This window comes from Neopelma chrysocephalum, unplaced genomic scaffold, assembly GCF_003984885.1.
Source record: "Neopelma chrysocephalum unplaced genomic scaffold, ASM398488v2 Primary Assembly neopelma1_76, whole genome shotgun sequence".
Taxonomy (NCBI): domain Eukaryota; kingdom Metazoa; phylum Chordata; class Aves; order Passeriformes; family Pipridae; genus Neopelma; species Neopelma chrysocephalum.
In genome coordinates this window covers 4,162,852-4,189,449 of record NW_020897737.1, presented here as the reverse complement: position 1 = coordinate 4,189,449, position 26,598 = coordinate 4,162,852, and the positions used below count along the sequence as shown (strand labels likewise).

At 37.3% G+C, this 26,598-nt stretch overlaps 1 protein-coding gene across 6 annotated transcripts in view; it reads right to left on the bottom strand.

The window, feature by feature from the left end:
• Nucleotides 1-26,598, bottom strand: part of CNKSR2 (connector enhancer of kinase suppressor of Ras 2) — a 209,964-nt gene that overhangs the window by 34,715 nt on the left and 148,651 nt on the right. For all 6 annotated transcript variants that reach the window (XM_027689124.1, XM_027689125.1, XM_027689119.1 and 3 more), the window contains 7 exons: nt 21,988-22,036; nt 20,975-21,147; nt 18,774-18,847; nt 16,229-16,300; nt 10,509-10,576; nt 5,161-5,261; nt 3,452-3,989 (listed from right to left, as the gene is read on the bottom strand). In XM_027689124.1, coding sequence (XP_027544925.1) covers nt 3,452-3,989; nt 5,161-5,261; nt 10,509-10,576; nt 16,229-16,300; nt 18,774-18,847; nt 20,975-21,147; nt 21,988-22,036 — 1,075 coding nt within the window. The remainder of the gene's footprint in view (nt 1-3,451; nt 3,990-5,160; nt 5,262-10,508; nt 10,577-16,228; nt 16,301-18,773; nt 18,848-20,974; nt 21,148-21,987; nt 22,037-26,598) is intronic.

Genomic DNA, 26,598 nt, shown 5'->3' with positions numbered 1-26,598 from the left:
GGAAATAGTCTCCCAAGAAGATCTTAGAAGCATTCTTTGGCATTAAGTGGTGAAATCCGTCGAAACACACAGAGGGCAGACAGTGGTGGGGCCAGAGGGGAAGGGAGTGACAATGCCATGATGCGCACCTGTCTCCTTCTATTACCTTTCACTAGCAGAAAACAAACCTGAAAAGGCCCAACTTGTCCTTCCTAACTGGATCGCAGACATGCAATGCAGTGTGCCACAGCCTTTGACCTGCTCTCCCTGTCCAGGCTGCCTCTGATCAACACAGCAAGAGGGATGTTTGGTGCCACAGGTCTGAAGGTTGTTTGCCATTTGCATAACCATCAGGAGCAAACACATGGACAAACTCAAATATCCCACAGGAGAATCCTCTTGGATTACAAAGCAAGAGACCAATGCAGGATGGTGTCAATATGGAACATCTAAATGGTTTACACAAAAGTCATTAGGGAAATAAAACAATCCATTAAAGATTAGCAGTGCATTGTTAATGTGATACAACAAGACAAAAGGAAGTAACTGAACACACAACCAAGTCAGGTCCTAACTGACAAACATAGGAAAGGACAACCTGTATTTTCAATTTAGCATACATATCTAGGTATTGCAGCAGAGTTGGTACACAGAACTATTTGCAGTGTCAGTAAAGTCTTGCAATATCTGTTTAAGGCATAAAGCAGCGACTGACTGAGAGATGTTTAGCTGCAAATCAGCGTAGCTTTGGAAAGTCAACAGAACTATGTTAAATTATAGCAGCTGGTGGCAGCATTTGAAAGAAGGGTGGAGCTCCTGGTTTGTGGTGCAGTTATTTGAAAACAATTTTGCAAAAGGAGTTGGAAGAAACAGGACCACATTTTACTATTTGATTGAAACTCACATGGTTTTAAAAGTGAGAATGTAAGAACAGAAAACTAAGAAAACAAACTTCTGGCGATAACATTTAACTTGTACAGCAACAACTGCAAAGGAGCTGCATTCTTGTCCCGCGTAAAAAGCAATAGGAATGATTAAGCTTTAAAACACATACATGTACACACAAGAACACATATAATCATCCAAAAACCCAGAACTATGTCAAGATCACAAATGTGTAAGGCAAATAAATATATTTAAAAGGTTCTGATATCATGTGAGAGAACATTCAAGGTGAGATTAAAACATTTCTAAGAGAGAAGATTGCCTTTCTCCAGCCAGTTGCAATGTTTCATTTTCCCAGAGCAATGGAGGTGAAGGAGGCAGTGAGAGCACACACAAGGACACCCATCATATTAGCAACTTAGCAGATGTAAGCAAATCTTTCAGCTCAGAAACTAGATTTTGCACTTAAGAACACCACTTGCATGAAACCCTTCCAGCTTTTTACTGGTAAGGGCACTGGAAAATTCAGCGTTGCAAACAGAACATTGCAGCCATAGCAACAAGCAATTCAACACTTAAACTTCTCAATAGACTAAACAGTATTTTACTTCTGGTTTTATAATTTCATGGTCAGTAATACATCACGAGCACTTCACTTGTCTACCTGGTTGTTAACATCTCAAAAATAATCTCCTGTTAAAGCTTCAACCAAGAAAACCTCCTCACTCAAAGAAAAAAGTATGTGTATATAGGGAGACCACTTCAAAAATTAAACTTTTTCTCCTTTTTTGGAAATTGGTATAGAAAGATGGAGAAGAGCCCAAGTTCTGGCCCATTAAATCAAACACTAGACCTTTACTAGTAAGGTAAGACCAAAAGCATTGTAACTGAGATTTAAAACACCTAACAACTTAGACTCTGCAACAGTATCTGTAAGTAATGCCCAAACAGCATGGCAAAGACCATGGAAAGTCTCCTTGACCCTTCCCGTTTTCTGTGAGGATTTTTTTAGGAAATATTTTTATATTGCTATCAGTAAAAACTCATTTGAAAACAAAAATTGAAGACTTAAAAACACGATAAAACATTCTGCATGGTTGATGAAATTTAACCCTGTTAATTAGACAGCTTCATTTCACAGTCAATAAGAGTCTAATATTACCCTAATAAATGTATGGGTTTTTTGGAAAGTGTTGTGAATGAACACAACTGAAATAGTGCCTTTTTAGACTTCTGATGGCATCAAATTTAATATCTGCAAAAGAAATCACTGTTTCCTCATAGTCAAGAACTGGAGATGTTTAGAACATAATGACTAAAGCATAAGGGCAATGGAAAACTGTTGATCTCTCCCAAGTAGACTAAATAACATCCACATGAATTTTAATGCTTAACAATGGTGCTAACTTTAATGAATTAACTTAGGTAGGCAGCTAATTATCCAAAGCTTTTATTACCCTTTCCTATCTCTTTATCATTTTTATCCTCCTTTACCACAGTAAAAAAGCTGAATTTGAAGGAACAGATAGCAGAGACCCTTTGAGAGCTTCAGGAGTCATCCTGCCTTCTTTGCCACTTCAGGTAACTTAATTGCAGTGCAACCCCACAATTCATGGATGCAGACTTCATTGACTGACCCTGCAACTTGGGTGTGAACTCAACTTTGCTAGCAGCACTTGCTGAGAAGCTCCATAAACGACAGCGAAGGACAGAGCATGGAACAGACACAGAAACGTGTTTACACATTTAGGAGGGGCAGGGACCTTCTCTAATCCCTGTTTATTTGGATTATTTTTGACAAGTAGCACTAATCTCTATGGAGTTTATGTGTCATGTAATTGACAGTTACTCAGTGTTATGACTTTTTTTTAAGCCTCGCCGGTCACATAATTATTCTCTATTATTTTTGTTTGTTTGAAATGTTTTTTGAACTTCTCTCTTTATAAATCACAAGGTGAGGAACTGGGGAAAATACCCTCTCTTTTCCAACTTCTTACAGATTCTGGGATGTCTTGTGACCTGACTACCTGGACAGATGTTTAAGAGGCATCTGGATCTGGTGCTGGGTGATATGGTTTAGGAGTTACAGTGGTAGTGCTAGGTTCATGGTTGGACTTGATGATCTTAAAGGTCTCTTCCAACCTTGATGATTCTATGATACTATGTAATCACAGCCTGACCCTGCACTCCAGGATTTACAAAGTGGTTTTTACAGCCTGGATGGGGTTGGCTGGAAATCTTACTAAGTGTGTACTGAAACACGAGTGTCAGTGTGGGAGGATACTGTGCAAGTGGAAGCATGAAGAAAGCATGGAAGTAAAATCCATTTATAACTAAGAATTACTAGTAGGAGGTGATTGGTGATCAGCCTATGGGCAAGTGTCTAGTGAACCTGAGGGGTCACGCAGCACTCTGATTATTAAGACTTATATATGAGGCAGATCAAAGAGGTGTGCGACAAAGAGGACCTGGTAAAACATGGGGGTTGTTGGAAGAGCATTGGGGTTTTTTGATAGGAAAAAGGAAGACCAACCTCTATGTTACACGAACAGGATGCTTGAAAGCCACAGAAATATCCCATACTTACTTTTATCTTCCTGGTTTTCTTCTGCTGCTTTGCCTTCCTCTTCCTCCTCCTCCTCAACCTCCTTCTGCTGTGCTTCTTTGTGGTGATCAGCAGCATCAACTGAAAGGCTCTGGCAGCAGTGGTTGAAGCCACTATCCCGAGGCAGAGTGAAACTTCGGGGCTTTCCCCCATTCCCATTCAGCGCTTGCATCCGCTCACCCTCCACCAAGGGGAAGGGGCCGTAGTGGTCTTGCAGGTGGCACTTCTGGGTGGGCAAGGTCGACTGCCGCCGGTGCTCGGGGGAGACCACGGTCGCCTCGGAGAACACAGAGTCCTCCAGGGGCAGCGTCTGCAGGTAGTGGAGTCCTGAGCTCGTCAGCGGTGTCTCTATGAGGTCCTGCCAGGAGCGCCGCTGGCTCGCTGTCTTGCGCACCGGGGAGTCGGTGGCGCTCCCCGCCACCTCCGGGCGAAACTCCTCATGCGACGACTGTGACTGGGAGGTCTCCGTGGATGAGAGTCGGCTGTGTTTTGGCTCCACGTAAGGGCTTGTGCAGCTCATCTACAACATCAGCAAAGGAGCAATCTTCAGATCAGCGCAGACAACTGTTGCTCACAATATTACCTCGCTTTTCCTTATCACTGATGGCACCCAGTTCAGTAACAAAGGCACAAACTCACCTAATTAACCTGCCCTGATCCTAACTTCAGTGCATGCCCACATCTATACATGTCACACCTATAGGTCAAATATTGATGCTTATTTACAATAATTATCTTTACTCTGTCCCTTAATCTATAGAATAAGCCAACACAATTATTAGTGGAAAACTTTGCAGAATATGGTCCTGTGGAAGATATAGAAGAGATGTGCCCAGTTCATTAAAAATCTTGAAACTACCTGTTGTTATTGTATCTTGCTAAAAATTTCTTTGGAATTATGTTTGCAGTGCTTCAGTGCTATGATTCAAAGAGCTATAATTTTATAAGATAAAGTATTGCATTCAAATTAAACATCACGAATGCTCTCTTTCCCCTGACCTTCCCCATTTTTCATTCCAAAAGCTATATTCAAGACGCATTAGTTAACACTGAGTATACAGACATGAAAATTAAAATTGCCAGTGCAGAATAAGTTAGAGGTCTATAATCTGGTTTTATATCAGCAACTGCTTCAAGAAAAAGAAAAAACAAATCCACTTTTGTTCTAATTTATAGAGAAACCTACTTTTTTTTGCAATAACAAAACTAGCATTGCTGTTTGCAATACAAGACAGAACATTTTTATGTTGGCATTTGTCTGGAAATGCAAGTGTAATTTGTTACTGTAAAGCTTCACAGCTCAACTGCTGGAGCCTTAGAGAAGAGTCTGTGTTGTTGCTGAGGTAATAACATTTTCTCAGGAAAGTGAACAAGGGGGTGGTAAGGGATTGCATGGATAAGTAGGAGTCCATCATGAATGAAGAACAGGAAGAAAGAGATCTGTAACTGAACCTATTTTGTACAGCAAGTGGGACCATAAACCCATGTTCTCTACAAACCAGTGAAAAGAGCAATGATGGCCATTGAAGTTAGCAATATGTGTCACTTAACAAATGCCTTAGGTCAAGCACTGACTCAAAAAATATACCAACAAGTGCCATAATGGGCACAAGCACTTACTCTTAGGCTGGGGAGCAGGTAAAAGTGGCACTTTTGGTTGACATTCCTACAGACAGTTGCAGGTGACTTACCGAAGGTGGCCGTGGGTACGTGTCATACGGGGGTGGTGGGCTGTCTTGTTTCGGTGTTGATGGAGTGTCAGCTTCCTCCTTGTCACTCTCACTCCAATAATCTACAAGTTATATATGGATCAGATCAAAAACTACCAACACATTTTGATGTATTTGCATATCAGAAACTTGCTTTCACAAAAGTAACTGGAAATTCCTTCACTGGTATTATCAAGAGTGAAATACTAGTGAATGCTGAAGCTCTAAATATTAGTTGCTGCAATTTGGAATTGTCTTAATATAAAGAGGGAAAATTCTGAACATTATGGGGTATACTAAGTCCAATGTCCCATTAAAGAGATATTAAACAACCACCTGCAAATGAGCCACAAATTTAACTCTTGTACACACCTTATATAAATGCAACAGGTATACAGAATACTCTTAATACAAGAATCAGATATTCAAGTATTCATACAGTCACAAAAATAATTATGATTGGACATGTCTTGGTTGAAAAATACTAGAAGTATTTTTCAAACAGAAAGGATGAAAAACATAGCTTTGCTCAACTCTTGTTGGCTGTAAATAACATTAACAAATGTAATTAACACCAACTGGCAAATTAAAAAAGTATGAATAATTAATGCTATTTTTCTACCCATTTTCTCCATTGTATTCCACTAGTTACAAAACATTTTCAATTCAATTTCTAATAACAAACACCTCCATTTAAGATAAGACATAAAAACTTTATATCATATATCTGCTTCATGAAACACCTGCTGCCCTCTTATCCATGCAAGAACATAATGGTGGTATGGTAAGGAAAAATATAATAATGACATTTAAGAACAGAGCTCCAAAACATGGACGAGAAAGCACAAAGGACTCAGATCTTGTAGGTTAAATTTAATGGGTTATAAAGTCTCATTTTACAGGAAATCAAGTCTTGGCCAAGCTTATTTCAAAGGGGAAAACACATGGAACAATATACCACATGGGAATCCATATTTATTCTGTTACAAATATTTTTTGAGGCAGACCGGCATCTAACTAAAAGGACATTGGACATTTATATTCCTTACCTAGGAAAACTACTTAAGTGCTGACTCAGCTAGAGATGGGTAAGGTAACTTAACACTTTTACACGTTGTAAGACTTATGCAAACATTTCTGTTGTCATTTTTTTTCTGACTGTATCACCTTTCGGTACTTGGGTAAATCGTTGTATGACAGGACACTTTAGCTCAGACTACTCACAAACTAATCTCAGACAATTTTCACTTTGCCTGGTAAGTGTCCAATGAACTGCATGACTTACTACTCTCTTTGATAGATAAGAGGAAAAAGATTGATTGCTGCTTCATAAATGATCCAAACGAAAAATCCAAGCTGACACAACATACAGTTTTGACTTTAATGATTTTTTGCTACAATTATGAGTTTTGTATTGTATGATTAATTATCTACCATATCTAATCTTATTCAAGAGTTAAAATGAAAACTTACCTTTAAATGACACCATCTTGAAACAGCTGTCCCTAAATTTTTGTATATTTTTAGATTGTAGTAATGGTGGGGACAGCCTTATTTATGTATTTAATCTTTCCATGCAGTAGCAGTTCTGTTTTTAACTCCGAGACTTTTGATTTGCTTCCTGCAAGCTTATAGCTGATTCTTTTTAAAGGGTACAATAAATAAGTTGCATAAATAAAGTTTTCATGACTACCAAATAAAAAAAAATCCAAACAGTTATGTCTCTAGACATCTGCAAATAATTAATTTTTGGTGAATGAAAGACTAAGTCAATGAAAAGTCTTTTTCCAAATAAATCATAGTTTTAAGAAAACTTATTTTCGGCAACTTAAGATGCCTGAAAATATTGGCATATAGATATGTTTGCTCCTATTACAGCACAGCCTAACAGTGCAATGTGTGGTGAGAAACCTGTCAGAATTGCATCATTCAGAGACATTTCTGCAGGCTTAGAGCTCAATTGTTTATTCTGAAAGTAAAATCTAGCAGTCTCAGTGCAGGTTCCAATTTTGGCTAAAAATATGAAGGTGTTCTTGCTGTCAAATCCACACACAAGAAAACACTGTACAATCACACCTTTGCATACCTTATCTCAGACAGGGAGTTCTGCTGGCAACCTACAGCTTGTATAGAAAATTTCTGCAGTCACAGGGGTCAACTTGCAGATAAAATGTATGAAAATAGCCTCTCACCAACTTTTAAAAATGTTCTGCTTTTGGCATCTGACTCAGAGTCTATCTAAAACATGTATGATGCTATGAAAGAGTTGCTGTATCTCTCTCTGCAGATTTTGTCCAATTCAGTCATGGATAAAGCTCTATGTAACAGGCATATCTTGAGAGTTTTCTCAATGACTAATAGACTGCATATATTATATATAAACCAACACTGACCTGCCATTTCCTGATGAAATATATTCTATTTATATAAGCAAGGTTTTTTTTTCCTCTGATTTACATGACTGGAAAGTGTATAACTTCTCCATCCAAGGAAGTCCCTTGCTGTATTGCTAACATTCATTGTATTTAATATGGAAAGTTGATGGTACTTTTATAAAACTGTTCTGTACAGAATGTACATTTTATTCAGCACTACACCCACAATTCAGTGATTCGTGCATCTCTGAAGCACTTCAAATATATTTGTGCACTTTAGATTCAGAACCATTCAACTGTTAATTGAAACAGATTTGACAACTACTGTTGAATTGTTTCAGAGGTATTATAAAGGTTTGCTGCAAAGGGCTGAACCGAACAGAAATAAAAGACCTTTTGTCAAATCAAATATGTAGATGACAATTGGTACAGTCACTGAATACAGAAAATTTCAGCTTCACAGTTTCTATAATTGCAAAAATGCTTGAAATGATAGAGAGGTTTTACTTTGCTAACTTGATGCCTCTGCTAATTAGGGACACTACTGAGCTGTATAATAGCCCTTGTGCTGGGAGCCAAGGAAAATCACCAGAGGCATTAAAACAGTGTATGGCAGTGAGGGGGGAATGTGATACTGACTCCCACACTAAACACAAACTAAGCAACACTAAGAGGATATAGTTCTACCTAACTGTATGTAACAAATCAACATGAGTGAATGGTGTTAGAGTGGTAATAAAGATCTCCATCAGTGCCTGGGATGTAATTTCCATAGTCAGTGGGGTTTCACTGATTATCTTCAAAAGGGAGATATTTTAATAATAGGCTACATGAGGCTTGAATGCATGTGATCTCATGTCTAGGAGCTGGATCATCTGCTATTTTATCACTCAGTGATTTCTTAGTAGCAAAAATATTTCTTCAAATTCATCTGGATTTTGAAAGGTGTATCATGTGTGCAATTGTGCACTTGGACAGGGTTAGCATAACATACACCTTTTCCCTTACTGTCCCACATGGCATTGTAATTCTAGTGCCAACCTACTGTCAATAGAAGTTTGAATTTGGCTTTGGATGCCAACACAGAGGATTTCCTAGAAGACTCCAAGATTCAGAGTTTGTTCGCAGCCTCTTCAAGCAGTGACAGATGGTATACACTTCCCTCCAAACAGGTTGCTGTAGTGCTGCCTAGGAAGTATGGATTCTCAAACTGATTTTTAAGTCTGGTGAGGCACTGAGAACATGACTGGAGAACAGTGAGCATGCTGCTGCTATACTGGGCTGAGTGAATGCAGAGAGCCTTGTGTTAAAAATGAAATAATGTGCCAAGGACCATACCAGACTAAAACAGGGTGTGGGCAACTCTCCCAGAATAAGCAGTGGCACTTACTAGACGACATGATTAGAAATGAGGCAAAAGCAGATACAACCTAGTTATGTGCGAGAGTGACAGAGCACCAAAAAACCTTCCCATGCACAATATCACCTCCAGATTACATCAGTATGCTGTAAGCCACAGCTCTTTAACATCAGGCTGATTCCACTGGGATTCTATGTGGTGAGGTGATCAGGCTATGAATCAAGGGAGACATAATTTTCTGATGCTGTTTTTTAATCTTCTACTCTATAGAATACTCCACCCTCCTGATATTTCTACCTGGCTGCAAAGTCACTCTTGCTTCTAACCAGGGAAAGGAGTTTTTTAGACAGTGTCTCCCAGGAAAATGGCACTGCAACAACACATTGCAGAGAGACAGACCATCCACACCTTTCTCTTCAGGAAGATGAACATGGTGTCAGGCCAGATGGTCAGAGCTAAGGCTGCTGTCACATAGGTTGGTACAGAACCACAACCACACAACATGTGACAAATTTTGAAGCTTAGTGATAGCCTTTTGAATGCAACTCTCCCTGGAAAATGGCTAGAAATACAGTCCGTGTAAAGAAAAGACTATAGTAAGTGCTCTGCGACTGCAGGTCTGAGCTATAAGCTTTTTGGGCCAAAAGCCAGAACCTTTTAAATGAAGACCTCAGAGTTACAGAACTAAAAAGTGAGGTTTTGACTGAGTGGGCAGCAGGCAGAGAGGCACCTGGATAAGGTCTGGATCATCACAACCACTGCGATTTTCTGGTGCCCGCTGCTGGGTGCACATGTTACAAAAAAGCACGTATTCAAAAGCTATCTGTTTGCCAAAGGAGCTAGTTAGATCCACACTTCTGTGGATCCATGTCACTGGCAATTCTAAGAAACAACCTCCTCAACACAATCAGATTGCCCCCTTCTTTTTGCTGTCTGCCAACAGGAATTCTCATGCAACAACTTAAAGCAAAGCAACTCATTATTTTATACATGCTGCTTTTTTAACCCATGAAATATTAGGCACCAAAAATAAACAGATGTAAAATGTTGTAAACCTGTAACTCCAAATGAAATGCAAACAGGGCTGTACCATACACTACAACAGAGCAACACCAGTAGAAATCACAAAATGTAAGTGGGCTTAAAATTAAAGTCTTTAGGGGAAATCCAGTTATATTAACAGGCTTTAGAAGAATGGTTTTGTTCATGAGACCAATTTCATGCACTCCTGCCTTCTGTGAATTCAAACACCAAATGCAATGTTTATTTTTTTTTTTAGCTTGCAGATTCTTAAATTTCTTCTGATAAGGGACACAGATTCTTTGGTAGCACATACAGGAGCTTACTGGCAGTATATCCACTGCTTTTAGCTACCTTCTGCAGCCTTCTCAGAAATAATCCAGTGTCTGTGGATCAGAATCTGAAGGAGCTAATCTAAACCCCTGAAAGAGAAGGAATTCTGTAAAGCAACAGCAGTGATACCCATATGTGAATCGCTTTCAGAAGTCGAGAATGAGGCCTGATACACAGCAAGGAAAGGAGAACATATGAACTTGAGTTAAGAGCTGTCAGAAGAAACCAAAATAACACGTTACCTTGCTCTTGTTTGATCCTCTCTCTTTCTGCATAGCCAGCAGCAAGCATGTTAATTCTGTTTAGCCATCTGAAATAATATTAAAAGAAGCAGTGATACCAATCCAGTCTCTAAATTTTTTGGGTGCATTTCTATCAAAAAAAAAGCTAGGAACATCTGAAGAAGATTAAGGACAATGTTATTTTTCATATTAGACAAGTGTTCTCTTTGATACTCTTATTCAGGGAGTCTCCAAAGATCTATGATTTTGCTGTTGAACAAAATGTTTTCACAGCAAGTATTTTATTTCAAATGGAAAACCATGTATGAAGTCAAACATCTGTAAAATAAAGGTTTTGGAGATAATCAAAGAGCTGTTAAGACTGCTGCTCACAGATATGCCATCACACAAATACTCCTCTTGTTCTGATTTCTTAAGAATAAAAACCAGTTTTCAGAGATTTAAGCAATATTTTAAGGCCAGAACTGGCACCTTGGCAGAGGAATAGAGCAGAAACCAGCAGTAAAGAAACCAGGTTCACTCCCAAGCAGACAGTGTGGTTAAATTATGCCATTATGTGTTTTAGAGCTTACCTACAGTGCCATGTACAAAGAGGAGGCATATCAGAATTCACTTTTGTGTTTGTGTCAGAGAAGCAGAGGGAGAAAGACAGTTGCTTCAATGCAATTCACATCTAAGGCTTTAGACTTGAAAAAATGCTTCCATAAGCTGCACAAATTAAAAAAAATAAAAAACCCAACACAAAACCAAACAAACACATTCCCCCCAAAAACCCAAACCAAAAACCAAATGAGCTATTGCTGCTCTCCTCTAGCAGGGCTGTCATTGTCAAGCATAGACTCCACTGTCTGTAGCAGGGCAGTTTCAACCTGTACTCTTTCCCCATGGGGCTCTCAGTGTATTCATTAGCCAAATGCTTACAATGAATCAGGTCGTTCATCAACGAGGCTTTAAACCACCATGGCAATCTCCTGCGGTTGTCCATTCCATGGTAAACCTGGAATTACTTGCTCCAGTCATCCCATAGTCAGGACTTGACAGGCCTGGTTTGCCAACCTACTGGCTTGCAATTTAACTGCTAGGGTATACAGAAAGACAACTCCAGTCAGGTTTGCGTTTTCTTCAGGAATGTGAAACCCCTGTTTGAGAAAACCGTGCCTGATGGGTTTCATTTGCCTACTGCATGCACAGAAACAGGCTGTTTATCTCAGCAAAGGATACACATTTGTAATGACTCCTGCATGCCAGTCTTCAAGACACTGCAGTGCAGGGTAAGCAGGCATCAGATCATAAAATATAGTCACTGTCCTGGAAATTAACTCCTGTCATCATGGAGTAATAGAATTACAGAATGTTTTAGGTTGGAAGGACCTTAAAGATCTTCTAACTACAACTCCTCTGCCATAGGCGGGGACACTTTCTATCACCTCTCACTGTCATTCCACAGTCACCACATATATGATCTGTAAACCATGTTAATGGTCCATAAAGTGTTGGACAATGGGAAGAAAGCTAGAGATTTACTCCTAAAGTGATTGCAGAATACTTAATGTTACCACACAATCAAAACTTCTACCAGAAGAATAGGGAAGCTGAAGAAGAGACTTCAAATTTAAATTATAATTCTTAGAAGTGCCATATAGTTACAAAAACAAGTGGCACATAGGAACAGAACTCCAACAAACCATGTCTCAGACAATGATTTCACACCTTCCCAGCAGAAAGATGACCCATTACAAGGCTATCTTTTAGGCTCACATTCCTGATACGTGAAGACTTCCTTTGGGGAATAAAGCTCAGCTGTCTTGACAGCTCTGCCAGCCTAAATCAGAGGCACTGAGGCAGGAACCTCACCCAAAGCACTCCAGCCCCATGCTGCTGAAGGACCAGCAAAAGCCATAGACTTGTCTGTGTCCAAAGGGTAAAGCAGCACAAGACAACAAGCATCTGCTCTGTTAAATGGTAGGGCAGATAGCAGAGATGGTCCTTTGCTTTCCTCCCGTCTATTCTGGATTTCATGTTCCCAAGTTCAGCTCCTGGCTTACCTCCTCCACCTGGACAACCAGCAGGGAACAGCCACCTACTGAACCCCATTGGGTAGGGCTGCTGGGCACAAAGTATTAAATGATACATCTATAAAGGTTTTCCTGTTGGAAAACTTCATTCTGCCCTAAATATGAGATAGCATTTCCTGGTAAGTGTGCATGTCAATGAGGCAACCAATTAAGTTAACAAACACTTAACTGACAGTCAACTGATACTGCTCACAGCTATGAGAGACGATTCTTTCTAGAAAAATGTTGTTTCCTGAAAAGTATAATCTAATGAGAACCCAGGAAATGTGTACCATTCTCTCACTCTGATACAGAGAGAGAGAAGAGACTTATCTTCACAGCTCATGATCTGTGTCAAGGTTTGGAATATGACTGGCAGTGCCTGTGGGGTGAACAAAAAGGTACTGACATGTTTGTAAACTGTTAACAACCACAGTTTTTGAGTAGTTTGCCAGTCTAGAAACAATAACAATGGTATTGACCTCTTCTGTGTATTTTTTGATATGTGGCTGCTAAAGTTTCTTCAGACATGGTTAGAGAATTAATTTTATTTTAATACAGTATGGCTAGAGTTACGGTTCATTGAAGTTAGAATTTTATGAGAAATCCAACACACTGAGGTTGTATCAAAAGGGAAATTCCTGCAGAATGGAAGAGGAGTAAAACATGCCTGCATTACAATGCACCGAGGACAAAAGTTCCAAGCATACAGTTACACAAATATTTCTTTCTTTCAAAGCCCTAGGACATGGGAAGATTTATATCTTTCTTCCCTGTAGTATGTGTGTCCTGGTAGCCACTGTAACCTTTGGAGGACAAGAGGCCAAGAAAATATTGCTTCTTTACAGCGAATGCAGCTTTAATTTTCTTTAAGACCTATTTGCTAAATATAAGAATAAATAGAGTGGCACTGGTAGCCGCAGCAATCTAGGTTTTCTTTTCTTTTTTTTTTTTTTAATAATAGCACATTAATTCCTTGTCACTTTTTAATTAAAACAATTTTATGACACATAGAACAGGATTAAAAAAACCCTGTCTTTCTGTAGATCTGCAATTTCTGTAAAGAAGGATGCACAGTACTGGAACTCTCACAGACTGGTAGAAAACATTTTCCTATCTTATCTCATGCTGCAGGTAGATGCAATGCTTTTAGTCACAGCAGGGTGTCAAGTTGTCCTCAAGGATATAGGATGAACTTGCTATATAGGAATATGGATACTTTAGAGTGTCTGTAAGTACCTGCCTGCAGTTCAACCATAATGAAGAGAATCACAGTGAATTTCCAAGCAAGATGTTTTCATGACTATACACTTACACAAGCAAAACAGTACTCCTTCTTCTCACCCAGACTAAGCATGTTATATGGTTAAAAAGAACACTTTTGCTGGCATGACCATATAGATAAAAGGATCTTCAAACACCACAGCAGCAGAGTTCAGTGGTCACAGCTCTCCAGACTCCTTACCAGCACAATGGTGTGGCACAGTCATAAAAGTAGTAAGAAAATTTGACTAATGACAGAGTTACCTGAGATTAAAATACCCATTTTATGTGAGTAGATACACACAAACAAAAACTTCACAGCCTGCAAACATTTTTTTTACAAAAACAACTAAATAATTTTATAAAAAGGATAAAGGAATTGAACCATTTTGAACTTTCAGTCAGACTATGCATTAGTAGTTTTCTTCTATTGTTTCTTCTGCTTCAAGTATGAACAGAACTGAAATTGACTGCATGATACGTAATTAGAATGTATGTCAGAAACTTGACCAAAAAAAAGAACAGAAAGTGATCAAGACTCTTAATTTAACTTGATAACTTGACTCTGTGTTTTACTTCATCTAGGCTACAAAATGCTTTTAGACAGGAAGTCTTATCACTGGATTTGAAAGATTATTTTTCAGTTACTCTTTTTGCAATCTATTGAGTTGATTCAATGTCTATGAAAGCAAACTACTTTTTCTAATATATCAAACAAAGAGAAAAAATTCTTTGGTGAGACTGATGGCAACTCAGATGTAAGAATTTCCATAGGCCTTGACAGAGTTGCTTTAGATTTACATGTGTATAACTCAGATCAAATCTTGTCAAGCTCATCCCCAATGAATTAATAAGCACTTACTTCAAAATATGATAAAAAACTATTTGTGCTGGGAAGTTAAATATCTTTTAATTCTTGAGTTTTAGACTGTGCAATATATTTTTAAAGAATTGTTGCACATTTGCTGTTGCTTTCTGATTACTGAACAGTTACATAAATTTGTATCTTTAGCATGAAGGTGCTTTGTCATACTGACTGAGGACCTGCTGATAGAAATGATTTAGCTACTGCTGTAGTTCAGGATATACCATACAGACCATGTCATTTTTCAGTTTGGTGTGCAGCAAATCGCATTTTGAGTGACTGGTTTGACAGAATTATCAAGCAAAGGCAAGCCTAAAATTTCACAAACAAATGAAAAGGTTTTAAGTTTTCTCACTGAGGACAGACTTTCGAAGTGAGCCTCAGTCATGCACAGACTTCTGAAAAAATGTTAACAGAGAGCCATTCCTAAATGAAAGTAAGCATAGTATAGTATCAGCTTGCTTTTCCAGCCAAATATTATCAGTAATGAACTGGCAGTACCCTGAAGGTGCTCTGCCAGGTAGGTGAATCTAGTACACGCAGGAGAGACTAAAGCATGATTGTAGCACTTACTAATGGTTTTACGGATTCAGTTTTATCTCCTTTTTCCTCTGTTTTAAAAACAATGCTGGTCAGCGAGGATATTCACAGACATTATGCAAGATAGAACAATTCTCAGGTTGCAATAATAGATTTTTGTTTGTGTTCTCTGTCATATGATGAAAATGGCGTATTATTCTGAACTGAATTAATTTCAGTTTATGTTGTGAAAATAAATTAAATAACCCCCCAAATATTTGTATAGACATGGGATCCATGTTTTAATTTACCATTCAAATAAATTAAGAGGAATTGTGTTTATTTTGTGCTGAAGTCTCAATCATGTTTCTGAAAAATTGCAAAAATGGTCTAAAATAGATAGAGTAAAATTCGATACTCAAAGAACTAAGAGTCAACTCCTTGTTCTTTTTTGAGATGTTGAAATTTTCCACACCAGATTCACTTCAACATGTAGGTTAAACACACGGCAGCAGAGAGAGTCTGTAAAATTCATTCCTTGTAATCCCTCTCTCATTTTTCAAGACTGGCAGAAGAAAAAGCTGTGACCGCTTTAAATCTTTCTCTAACTTCTTATTCCCTCCGGGGCAAGAAACAGAAGGATTCCCAGAGCAAGCATCCCATCTGTTTGGGAGTATGTTAGGAAGCAGAGTTGGAGATATCTCACATTGGCAGGTGCTACAGAGCCAAAACCAGAAACCTGGAATTCTGAAATTGTGTTTTGAGTTGTTTCACATACAGTATTTATTTCTTTTTAGAAACAGGAAATCTTCAAACATTTGTTTCAAGAAAAGGTAATTTTTGCATGAATCAAATATTTAGCCTATGAAGCCAGTCAGAAATAATGGTACTCTGCACTCATTAGCTATTAAACGTAACTTTTTAGAATAACACATACTTTATTATCACTGTGTTATTACTAGCTTCAAGAAGTGTCACATTTAAGGAATGTGCCCTTGAATTTTGCTAGATTTCCTTACCTGTTCATATCATCTAGATGTTCAGCAGCAAAATAAAAACTTTTGATCTTAGGATGGCAGGCTTTGAATGCACTGTAGAGGAAAAACATAATTATAAAAATGTAATGGCACAACTCTTTTTTTTTTAAGATGTAAGACAGCATGGTCACCAAGGAATGAGATGAGTTTATATTTCCTGAGTTGTTGCATGCCCCCAAACAGTATATGAACACACAACTTTTAGGATTGTGCCAGATTTCACCAAGTAAAGTGCTCTAAATAATTCTTGATTCATATGTGCATAAATAATTTTTTCACCATCACCTGCAGTGATATTTGGATAAAGTTAACCAGTTAAAAATAAAATTTTATGTATCAGGTAATTTTGCTGATATACATATAGCTGTCAATTTTTTCTGAACAGAAAACCAACAGAACAATTAATTCAATACAACAGAAAAATTCTCAGTCCTGGTGATTTCTCACATCCCAATGACTTTGATATTACCTTTAGCTCTAATGACTGCATTTCCAACAGGAAAATGTGATGTGCTGATTGACTTCTGAAAAGCTATCATAAATCAACATTGTGTTCATGAGGTCATTCTAAGCAATGGGCAATTACATCTCATCTTTTCTTTCCACTAAAGTAATCACCATGACAGGTTGAGAGAATTACTGCATTTCATACATAATATGAAATAAATTACTAGAAAGAATCTTTTATCTGTGATGGATAAAGAGTTACGGTGAAGTACTTGAAGAACCAGAAAATGCATTTAAAATAATTAATAATTTACAGTACAGAAGAACAATTTTTCTGGAGGTGTCTCTTAAAATAAGTACAAAAAATTTAACAGTCCCAGAGAAGATAAGGAAAACTACAAACACGATACATGAAGAACATCATCCCCATTTTCCTGAGACACAATGAATTTTTTATATATATATATATATGTATAAGGTAATAAAATAGTTCTCACTCTCTAATCCATTATGTCTCAGAAAAATGGTAATTATGTTCTTCATGTGTATCATGCTTGCAATTTTCAATATATATGTCTGTGTGTGTGCACACAGATGTACACACATCCATGTTTTGGAAAGCAGGCATATGAATTTTTTATCAAGGAAAGCTACTGTTAGAGAAGGCAACATAAAATTGAGACTAAAGGAATTCCTCTAACACGTTGCAGCATGACACAATGTTATGCAAGTCAAAGCAGATGTACGGTGACATCTGTTCAGTTTAGGAAGACATCATCAAGTGACTGAGACCCAAAATTGACTTCTTAAGACTGTTACAGCATCTGTCGTCTGGACTCTTAGAGGTTTTTTTTATCTTTATATGCCATCCAAGCAAAGAGTCTTAATAGCTGCATTTTACGTGCTACTATCCAGTTTATGGTTTATGGTTTACTAAGTCAAGTAAAACCAAACCAAAACAATTTAAGCAGGGTGCAATTCTGAGAAATGAGGTGACTTTATGCTGCTGCCCCAACAAAAATTAAAAATGAAGCACTTCAGCCATGTGGCCCAAGGACAGAAGACAATAAGCCCAAACTGATATCTTTTTTTTTTAACGTAGTTTTCATTTTCTGCTCTTTGAGACCATCATGAAGAGTAGAGTTCATCCCGAAGAGATACACAGACCAACTGATACAAGGTCAGTGCCTTCTGTAGAACTCTATGTCCTACAAGTCATAACACTTGATGTTTGCAAACACTGTTTTTTACAAATTTCAGCAATTCCAAAGTCTTGTTAAACTTTAAAGAACTTTACAAATCACTAGAAGGCAAGGTAAAAAAATTTTGAACAATAATGACTCTAAAAATATCTCGGTAGCAGTATGCACCTGTCATATTGCTACATATGCTTGAATTTGCATTTAAATAATAAATGGATTTGTGCAATGGCACAAATCTAGATAACAGCATAAACTGGTGAGAAGAAACATTCTTTAAGACCTTTAGGTCATATATCAAAAATACAAAAAATTGCTGTCATTCTCTTTTTAACTCTGCCTCAGGACTGATATACTGTGGCAGCAAACTTTGAGATGATGCTAACTAACTTGGAGTTACATCAAATATTGATGCCTGCCCATAACTTGGGGACTTTTTTATCTCTATGATCTCTGTATTATGCTTAAAGCTTCTTATCAAGTGTAATGGTATCACACAAATGCTCTCCAACTCCCAACAAACAAATTAAAAAACCCAACCCCTAACAGAAAGGAAAAAAAAGAAAGGAAAACCAGGAAAAAAAAGAAGAAAGGGGAACTAGGAAAATAAAGGGACCGAAGCAGCCAAGCAGTCTTCTTGCTCATATTTCATTTTGGTCTAGTCAAGCACTGTGATTCATGATGAAGCAAAAAATTAGCCTTCTTTGGGCAAGACGGCACACACCCACAAAAATTAATTTGCTTTTCCTGTATGAGCTTATTCTGTGATTCAACCCATGATCATTGTAATGAAGTCCATTATGTCACTGTTTTAAGAGAAAACCTTGTCCTTTGTCCCACTTTTTTTATTGTATCATTGTATTATTTTTGAGCGTGCTTACTATTTCTTGCGGCATTCACTGGCTCTGTCAATTTTAAATTCAGGTAGACTGATGAATCCTTCTGCTTTTTCGTCCTGCAAAGATAGTTTCAGATATCACTGTAGCTAAACTGTCAGAAAAAAAACCCCACCATGCTGAAAACTTAGAAATATTTTCACTTGCCTGCTTCTTACATAAGGAATACTAATGTGTGCTCTGCTCTGGCAAATCTCCCACAGAAGTCACTGGGACTTTTGCCAAAGCAGTAAGACAGATCCCTTGCTGTAAAATACAATTTTAAATACCCAATTTTCTCAAACAATTTCACAGCTGAACCAACATTTGAAAATATACAAAATGACCAAATGTATTCAGTCAATTAGTTATTGTAATTAGTTAATTTTGGGGGAAGATGGACTAATTAGTAAGGAGAAATGCAGCCTACTAGGGAAAAAAGCAGTTTCAATGTGTGGTGTTTGCCATCTTCATAAGATATCACAGCTAAGAGGCATGATATCTCTTCAGCTACTTTCATCTCTCTACAACACTCAGAATACATCTGACCTTCCTCCTCTCTCCTCTACAGACTTACACAGTTTATTTTATCAGATATTCCACCTCCCTTGGCTTTTCACAGTTTGAAAGCATTATTTATTTTAAGCTACTGTTACATCAATAACATAGTTCCTCTTATTAACAGCTCATAACTTTGCATGCAAAATTAATACAGGATCATAGAAGTGAAGCTGCAGAAAATACAAATGTATGTTAAGACAATCCATAGGATTACATCTTTTTCTAAGAATTCAGATTGTTATTTATACTACATATGCAGTCCATATGATTATATGCCTTCTTAAAAACAAATAAATAAAAGACATAAATCAGGATATAAAACTGGAGCTGGAGTTGTGTGTACAAGTTTGTAACAGGTTCTGCATTAGCAGGTATTTTCAAATCCAAAGGACACTGTTTAGAATAATCTTGCTATTTCTTTTTTGAATGGTTGCCTAAGGAAACAATTTTGGCAAGAGCACTGTTGTCTTGTCTGTCCATCTACCACTGAGGAACCCCCTGCCAGCCTTTGAATGTGTTGGCGATTACAGGCACTGCTGAGGGGGCTGAGGTCTCAAAAATGACCAAGTCTCAGAAAGTACCAGGGAAGCTTGGGACAGGGTGGGAGACAGAGGTGCTCAGACCACTGCCCTCTGCACAGGAAAGTATAGCACAGCTCAGAGGTTCCATATGTTCCTTGGCCACAGCTGTTGAGCACTCACTGTAGTTGTAGGCATCAATTACCACCCTGATGAAGACCTTGTAGTAGCCAAGGGAGGAAGGATGGAGTTAGGAGTCAGGGTTACTGATCTGAAGCTGGGACTAAGACACAAATGGAATGAATCTGTGGGAAAATAGGCTTCAGTAACTCTTTTCATGGAACAACTTGCTTTCTGTTTACTCAGGGAAAAGTTAGGGATTACAATATTTTGAAAAGGTTATGTACAAATGCTCCCAGTGATTAAAAGAACAAGTCCAGGTGGAGTGCATCCACATCTTGGCTATGATTTTATCTCAGCATATTTACTGCTGAGACTAATAGGATTTAAAATCAAGGTTTCCTAACTCACTGGCAAAAAGCTTTGTTGCTAAAGCTGATATAAACAAATGTGTACCAATGCAGAATATGTTGCAGAATCAAACCTGTACATAATTCAGCTGGGCTGCAACCATGCTTTTAAGTTCAGCATATATAAGCACTGAAATCACATAAAGAGCTACAAAGAAGGAAAACCAGGAGAACACAACTGAGAAAACAGAAGTATCTTCCTTAATTGCCAGAGGTTTGGGTGGTTTCACTAGCAGAGATAAACAAGGAACACCAGGCAGCACAACATCAAAGTTTACACTTCCATGACTAAAGCTTGAATGACAGGATTAAATAACTACCTTTCCCCCTTTCAAGGCTTTGGGAATAGATTTATTCTAAACTGCTGTCAGTAGGACACAGGAAACTGTTATTTTTCCGTGTAGTAAAAGGTAAATTGGAAGGACCAAATATCTCCAGACCTTAATGTTAATTTTGTCAGGCAGTTAATATTAATTTCACTATGATTATTTGAACAAAGGTATTAACATATAAGCACTCAAAGCATCAGTTACCCACTAAATCATGACAACAGCACTAAACAGAGTATTTGTTGAGACAATGAGCACAGATACTTTACCTCTTCATTGATATACCAATATAGAGATGTATCCTTCAGGACAAACCAGTACTTTTTCCATTTCTGGGAGAAATAACTCTTGGCATCTTTCTTTTTCCAAAGCCAGCCTTCACAGTCCCCTCGACCAAGATCTTTACATGAGATCCGTCTTTTGCTTTTACCAGGAATAGGAGCTGAAAATGACAACAAGTTGATGTGAAAGCATTTGACTTGTCCACTAAATAAATGACAGCTAGTTAGAAAGCACCATATATTTAACAAAATTAAGTAAAAATTTCAACTAAATTTGCCATGAATAAATTATTACAAACATTCTATTTTGACCACAGAGCTTATGCAAGTCACCATAATTTAAAAACCAAAGCAAATAAAAGAAAAACATGTTCAGCATTTCAGAACTTTTATTCTATATTTTCTATGGATAAGACCAAAAAAAAAAAGGCAACACAGAAAGAGAAGACAATACAGAGAAAAGAAAGGCAAGATATTTAAAAATAAGAAAAAGATTAATATTTCACATCAGATCAAAGTACTCAATATATAAATTCATGTACTTTCCCATGCAGTTGCCAAATACAACGATTTAAGTACTTCATAGGTGTTCAAAAACCTCTCTTTGCAGCCCTTTTTGAAACTAAACAGTTCCTAGGGCCTTTGTACTTCTACAACAAAGGAAGAAAATTTACTATGATATAAATTACCTGACAGTGTAGGTAATGAGCAAGTGCTGCACTGAGGCATTATGTGCACACAGCTGGAAAAACCAACCCTGGCCCCAAAGAGGCTAGAGTCAGTCTGAGTATTCAAAAACAAGATAAAACCAGATACATAAAGGTAGAGGAGCATTAGGAAACTATGAGACATCAGTAATGGACTAATACATTCTCAAGATGATCAACTGAACTGAACATTTGACTGGAAATAAGTTCTAGTTCCCCAGATACTGCAATACCATAACATTAATGTTGGCAATTCCCTTCCTACCAATACATGAAAACAAATTTATTTTTTACCTTTGTTCTTCTTTTTACTTTTCTGCTGTAGAGAAGACTGTTGAAATGTCTACAAGGAAATCAAAACAGAAGAAATGAAAATACAAGATTTATATTCAACTACATCCTTATAATAAAAGAAATGTAACGTGGGGACATGAAGTCATAATCAGGTAACAGCAGCCAAAAGACTTCTAGGCCTAAGAAAAAAGGTAATCTTAGTTCACCTGTTTATAAGGTTGTAAAGCAAAAGCACACTGTGAAACATCTTAAAATAGACCGCAAATTAATTTGCTAAAACAACTGAAGTTTCTCCCTAAAATTGTTTCTCTTCTCTTGTTCTGCTAATAAAGAAGGAATGACTCCCTTTGGTTACTATGATAGTGAAAATACGCAGCCCATACATTTCTAATACATCATCTAATTAAAGTATTCTTGACATATATATGCAAACATGCAAATTAACCCAGTGCCTAATGCAGGTGTGAAGGCACTCATACAATGGTCATTAGATCATCAGACCATTTTCTCAGAAACAGGCTTAGTGTTTTGAAGGACACCAGTAAAATTTTGCTAAATCACAACTAGGAAAAAGTCTCTCAAATAAAAATTCTGAACTAAAACTTCATTTTTTACCAGGTTTAAAGTGGAAGTACTTCCCTCCAGTTGATCCACTCCCATGAACTAACCTATTGCCTTGGCACTGAGACAGGATGGAAATTACTCCTTTACTTAAGATCCTGGCTTTTTAATAATAGCAATACATATTAACACATTTCATGGACATTTCTGTTTAGAAACTTTGACTCAGATAATCACAATCCCTAGTGAATTAAAAAAGTAATTCTGTAATTAATCACACCAAAATTTAAAGACATGATTTCACTTGTTTTGAATTTTAGTTTTCTATCAAGATAGACAAACGTATTATTGCTAAAACTAAGAAAAGGCCACATTACAGTGTCTTGAGTATTAAAACTTCCTATTTCAGATTACCATGAATTAATAAAAAAAATCAAAGCTTTTGTGCCACTTGGTGAAAATAAATTAAAGCAAAAGCACTGACAGCCCTGAGATCCCAAATCCTGTTTTAGCAGATAAGACAAACCCCCACCCCAGTTTACAAGACTCCCTTTTCAAGTCAAAGAGCTGCTTTGGTTTTGGACGTGGCACTTAGTGCCACGGTTTAGTTGATATGGTGGTGTTTGGTCAAAGGTTGGACTTGATGATCCTGGAGTTTTTTTCCAACCTTAATAATTCTATTCTATTTTAATTTTCTCCTCCCTACTTCCTGCACACCTGAGCTCACTGCAGAAAACTGGGGCTCAGCTTCGAAGGGATGTCTTGCCTCAGAGCTGAGAGATTCTCAAGAAGCAAATACTAACATGCCCATGGGGAAAATTACCAGCAATGCCATAATTAAGTGTAATTAAAACAATTATCTGACTTGCTTGATGCGCTGATTCCTTGGTTATCATATCTGAAGAAAGCTACTCAACTACACTGCCACCTCAGAGGGTCAAAATAGGACTCCAGTGGGAAGAAAAAAGGACCCCACTTGTTTTCATTCCCTGGCTCTTGTCCTTCTTCTGCTACCAGTATCAAATAAATCAGCACCAGCTCTCAGGAAGCCAAGACAGTGACACCATCCCAACTTACATCACATGAAACATTTCAACCTGGGCAGTACTAAAAGAGTTCTTATCACCCAGGAATAACAGAGTGGCTGGGCAGATGTGTGTAAATAACTCCCTCTTAGACACTTTGAAAATCTTGACTAATTCAAAGTGGCTGAAAAAACACACACATATACAAATCCAAAACTTTATTGCTTCTCAGTTCACGACCCAGACAACTTCTTTCTGCTGCTTGACTTTTCTGCACTAATATTTTAAAAGTGTGCAAACAGAAAAGGAAAACCTTGGTTTTCTTAAAAGTGATTCTGAAAGCAGGTGAGAACAATATGAAAAGCCTTCTCTTTAAATATTTTGTCCTTAAACTGAGCCTGCAAATGTGAGCTCACACCTCTCAACCTCTGAGTCAGTTTTTGGGAAGAAAGGGTAATGAAGGGGTATCAGTTTTTAATAGGAAGAAAGTATGTAATTTAAATGTCTAGCCATTTTTCCATACATTATGTCACATTGCAAAATAAAAAGGTTTTATTGAATTCAGTTATTATTCTAAATTAGCTCATTGAATTAAATTATAATCAAGGATAAAATCTACAACTGAGTGAAGTTCCTGGGAACTATTCAACTGCAGTGATTTTAACTAACACTTTAGATTATTTTACATAGACTTCAGGCTGCAAGTTAATTCACCCTTTGCAAAAAACAGCACCATCTTATTTTTTTAACCCTGAAGATGTATATGTAATATAAAACATGTTGTTTATAACCAGAGAATGACAAATGTCCTTCCTCCTGATCAGAGCAAGGGCTTGCTTTGAAGCCAACACTGGATCATGTTCTTCAGGGTCACCTCTAGCCTAGACACAACTATCTCCAAGGAGGTAGATTCCACAGCTTCTTTATGTGACCTGTCCTGATGCTGGTCACCATAATGTTGCCTCTTTTAAGCTTAATTCTGTGATGTGGCAAATATGAAAATAATACAAATACTTCTTTTTAATGCCACAAACTCTAAAAGTATGGATTCACACCAAAGCCAGAAATTTACTTGTACTAATGCAAGCTTGCTGCAAGATACTGTTTAATGACTCGCCCACAAAGCCAGATTCAATATATGTTCAGTGCATTTTGATTCTGATACATCTTGAGCTTTGAGCAACTGCTTTCACACACATCTTGTCCCAGTTCTCAAGAATTCATCTCTTCTACTAATTCCGAGATCAAGCGTGAAATGAAATAGAAAGCAGCATTCTATATTGAAGAAAGTTGTTAGTAACTCAAAGGAATAAGTAAAATAGAAACAAGATTGCCACTGAAAAGATGAAATAGATAAATACCTTAAGACGTGGAAATTTTCACTCTTGAGGAAAATTTGAAATTTTTTAAATCATATTCTGAATTACATGCTTTCCAGTCACCCAAAATACAATTAGAAAAACTTTCCATTATCCAAAAGTAAGGTGTCACTTAATATTTAACATATAACAAAACTCATTTGAATGCTCTGAATCTCAGTTTTTTGAATGGAATGATTTTCTCCTGTAATATGTGATCTTTGAGCTCGTTGTATTTAAGAATACACCAAAACTAAGCCCTCTGACAAATGCATGTCTAAGAAGAATATCAAAGAAACATTTTATGTATATATATGTCTGCCTTTGATATCAGCAGCTTCCAAACCACATGTATTTCCAGAGTAATAAAACATCATTTTTACAAGGATTTTTCCTATGTTTCTGGTTTTTGGTTGGTTGTTTTTTTTTAACAAGGGTGCTAACCTACCTTTCTGAGGGCTTAGCTGCACATTCCATCAGCCAATGGAGATTGCAATGTGCATGGAGGAGCCATAACATTTTCTCTCTTCCTGCAACTGTTCACCATCAAATTTGGCTTTGAGTGTTATGTTTACCCTAACACTCTTCAAAATGCTTGACAGAGTTCTGAAAGTCCATCAGAAGACTGAACAGCCAGAAATAGAAACCTCCCTCAGGGCATGCCTTTTAGGATTGTAGCACAGTAACACAGCTACATAGTAAAATAGTTGCAGGTGGAGGCTCACACTAACCAAAGAGATCACCAATGACCCATAATTGTATTTAGTCCTTTAGCAAGAAAATAATCCCATATAGATGATATAATCAACACTATCTTTGTGTACCCAATCAGCATCAGCATATTTGTATGTAAAACATAAAATTCTCAAGAAATGAGACTACCAGGTTTTTGTCTCATTCTCAGAGTTATCCAGGTTTCTGTCCGATTTCAGCTCTTGGGATAAAGTATTTATTTTTGGTTAGTACCATGCCTTCTCTACATTTTCTCAGAGGGGAAACAAGATTCAAAGTTAGTAATTAAGATTCAGAAGGCTGAAAATAAATTTATTATTAACTCAGTGGTAATTTGATAGCTCTCTATTTGGAAAAATGTATTTAAATAAGTGTGAGATAATTTGTTTCAAACAATTTATTTGTAACATGCCAAATCGAAAACTTAATAAACTGGTCTTTCAATACTAATATTAAATTGAAGTGAAACTGCTATCAGGAGAGAAGAATATTTGATAAAACTGTTATGATGAAAGTTAGAAAATTTTTATTAAAGTTGATGGCTCATATAAAAGTAGAAGACAAGTAGATTGAAACTACTGATTTGAGAAGACTGGTTGTTTTGCCAAACTTCAAGAGTCCCAGGAGGAAGTCTAAAGATTTCCGGTTAAACTGCTCCTTAGAGCTTCTTTAAGATCTAATATAACTTCCCGATGTGACCAACAGAACACTACATTCATGTTCAAAAATTACATAGATTCTAATAGTTACATAAACTCATTCATGGTTACAGTATTTGTAGGTCTACCCAAAAAAGACCACAATTGAAGGTTCTCTGAAGATCTAGATTGGCCATAGCAATTAGCACTAAATTGGACAGCTCCTAAAATTCTCCTTCCCCAAGGAGAAGTGCTTTTTTGTTTCTTCACTTTTCTTCAGAGATTTTTTGCTTGCTC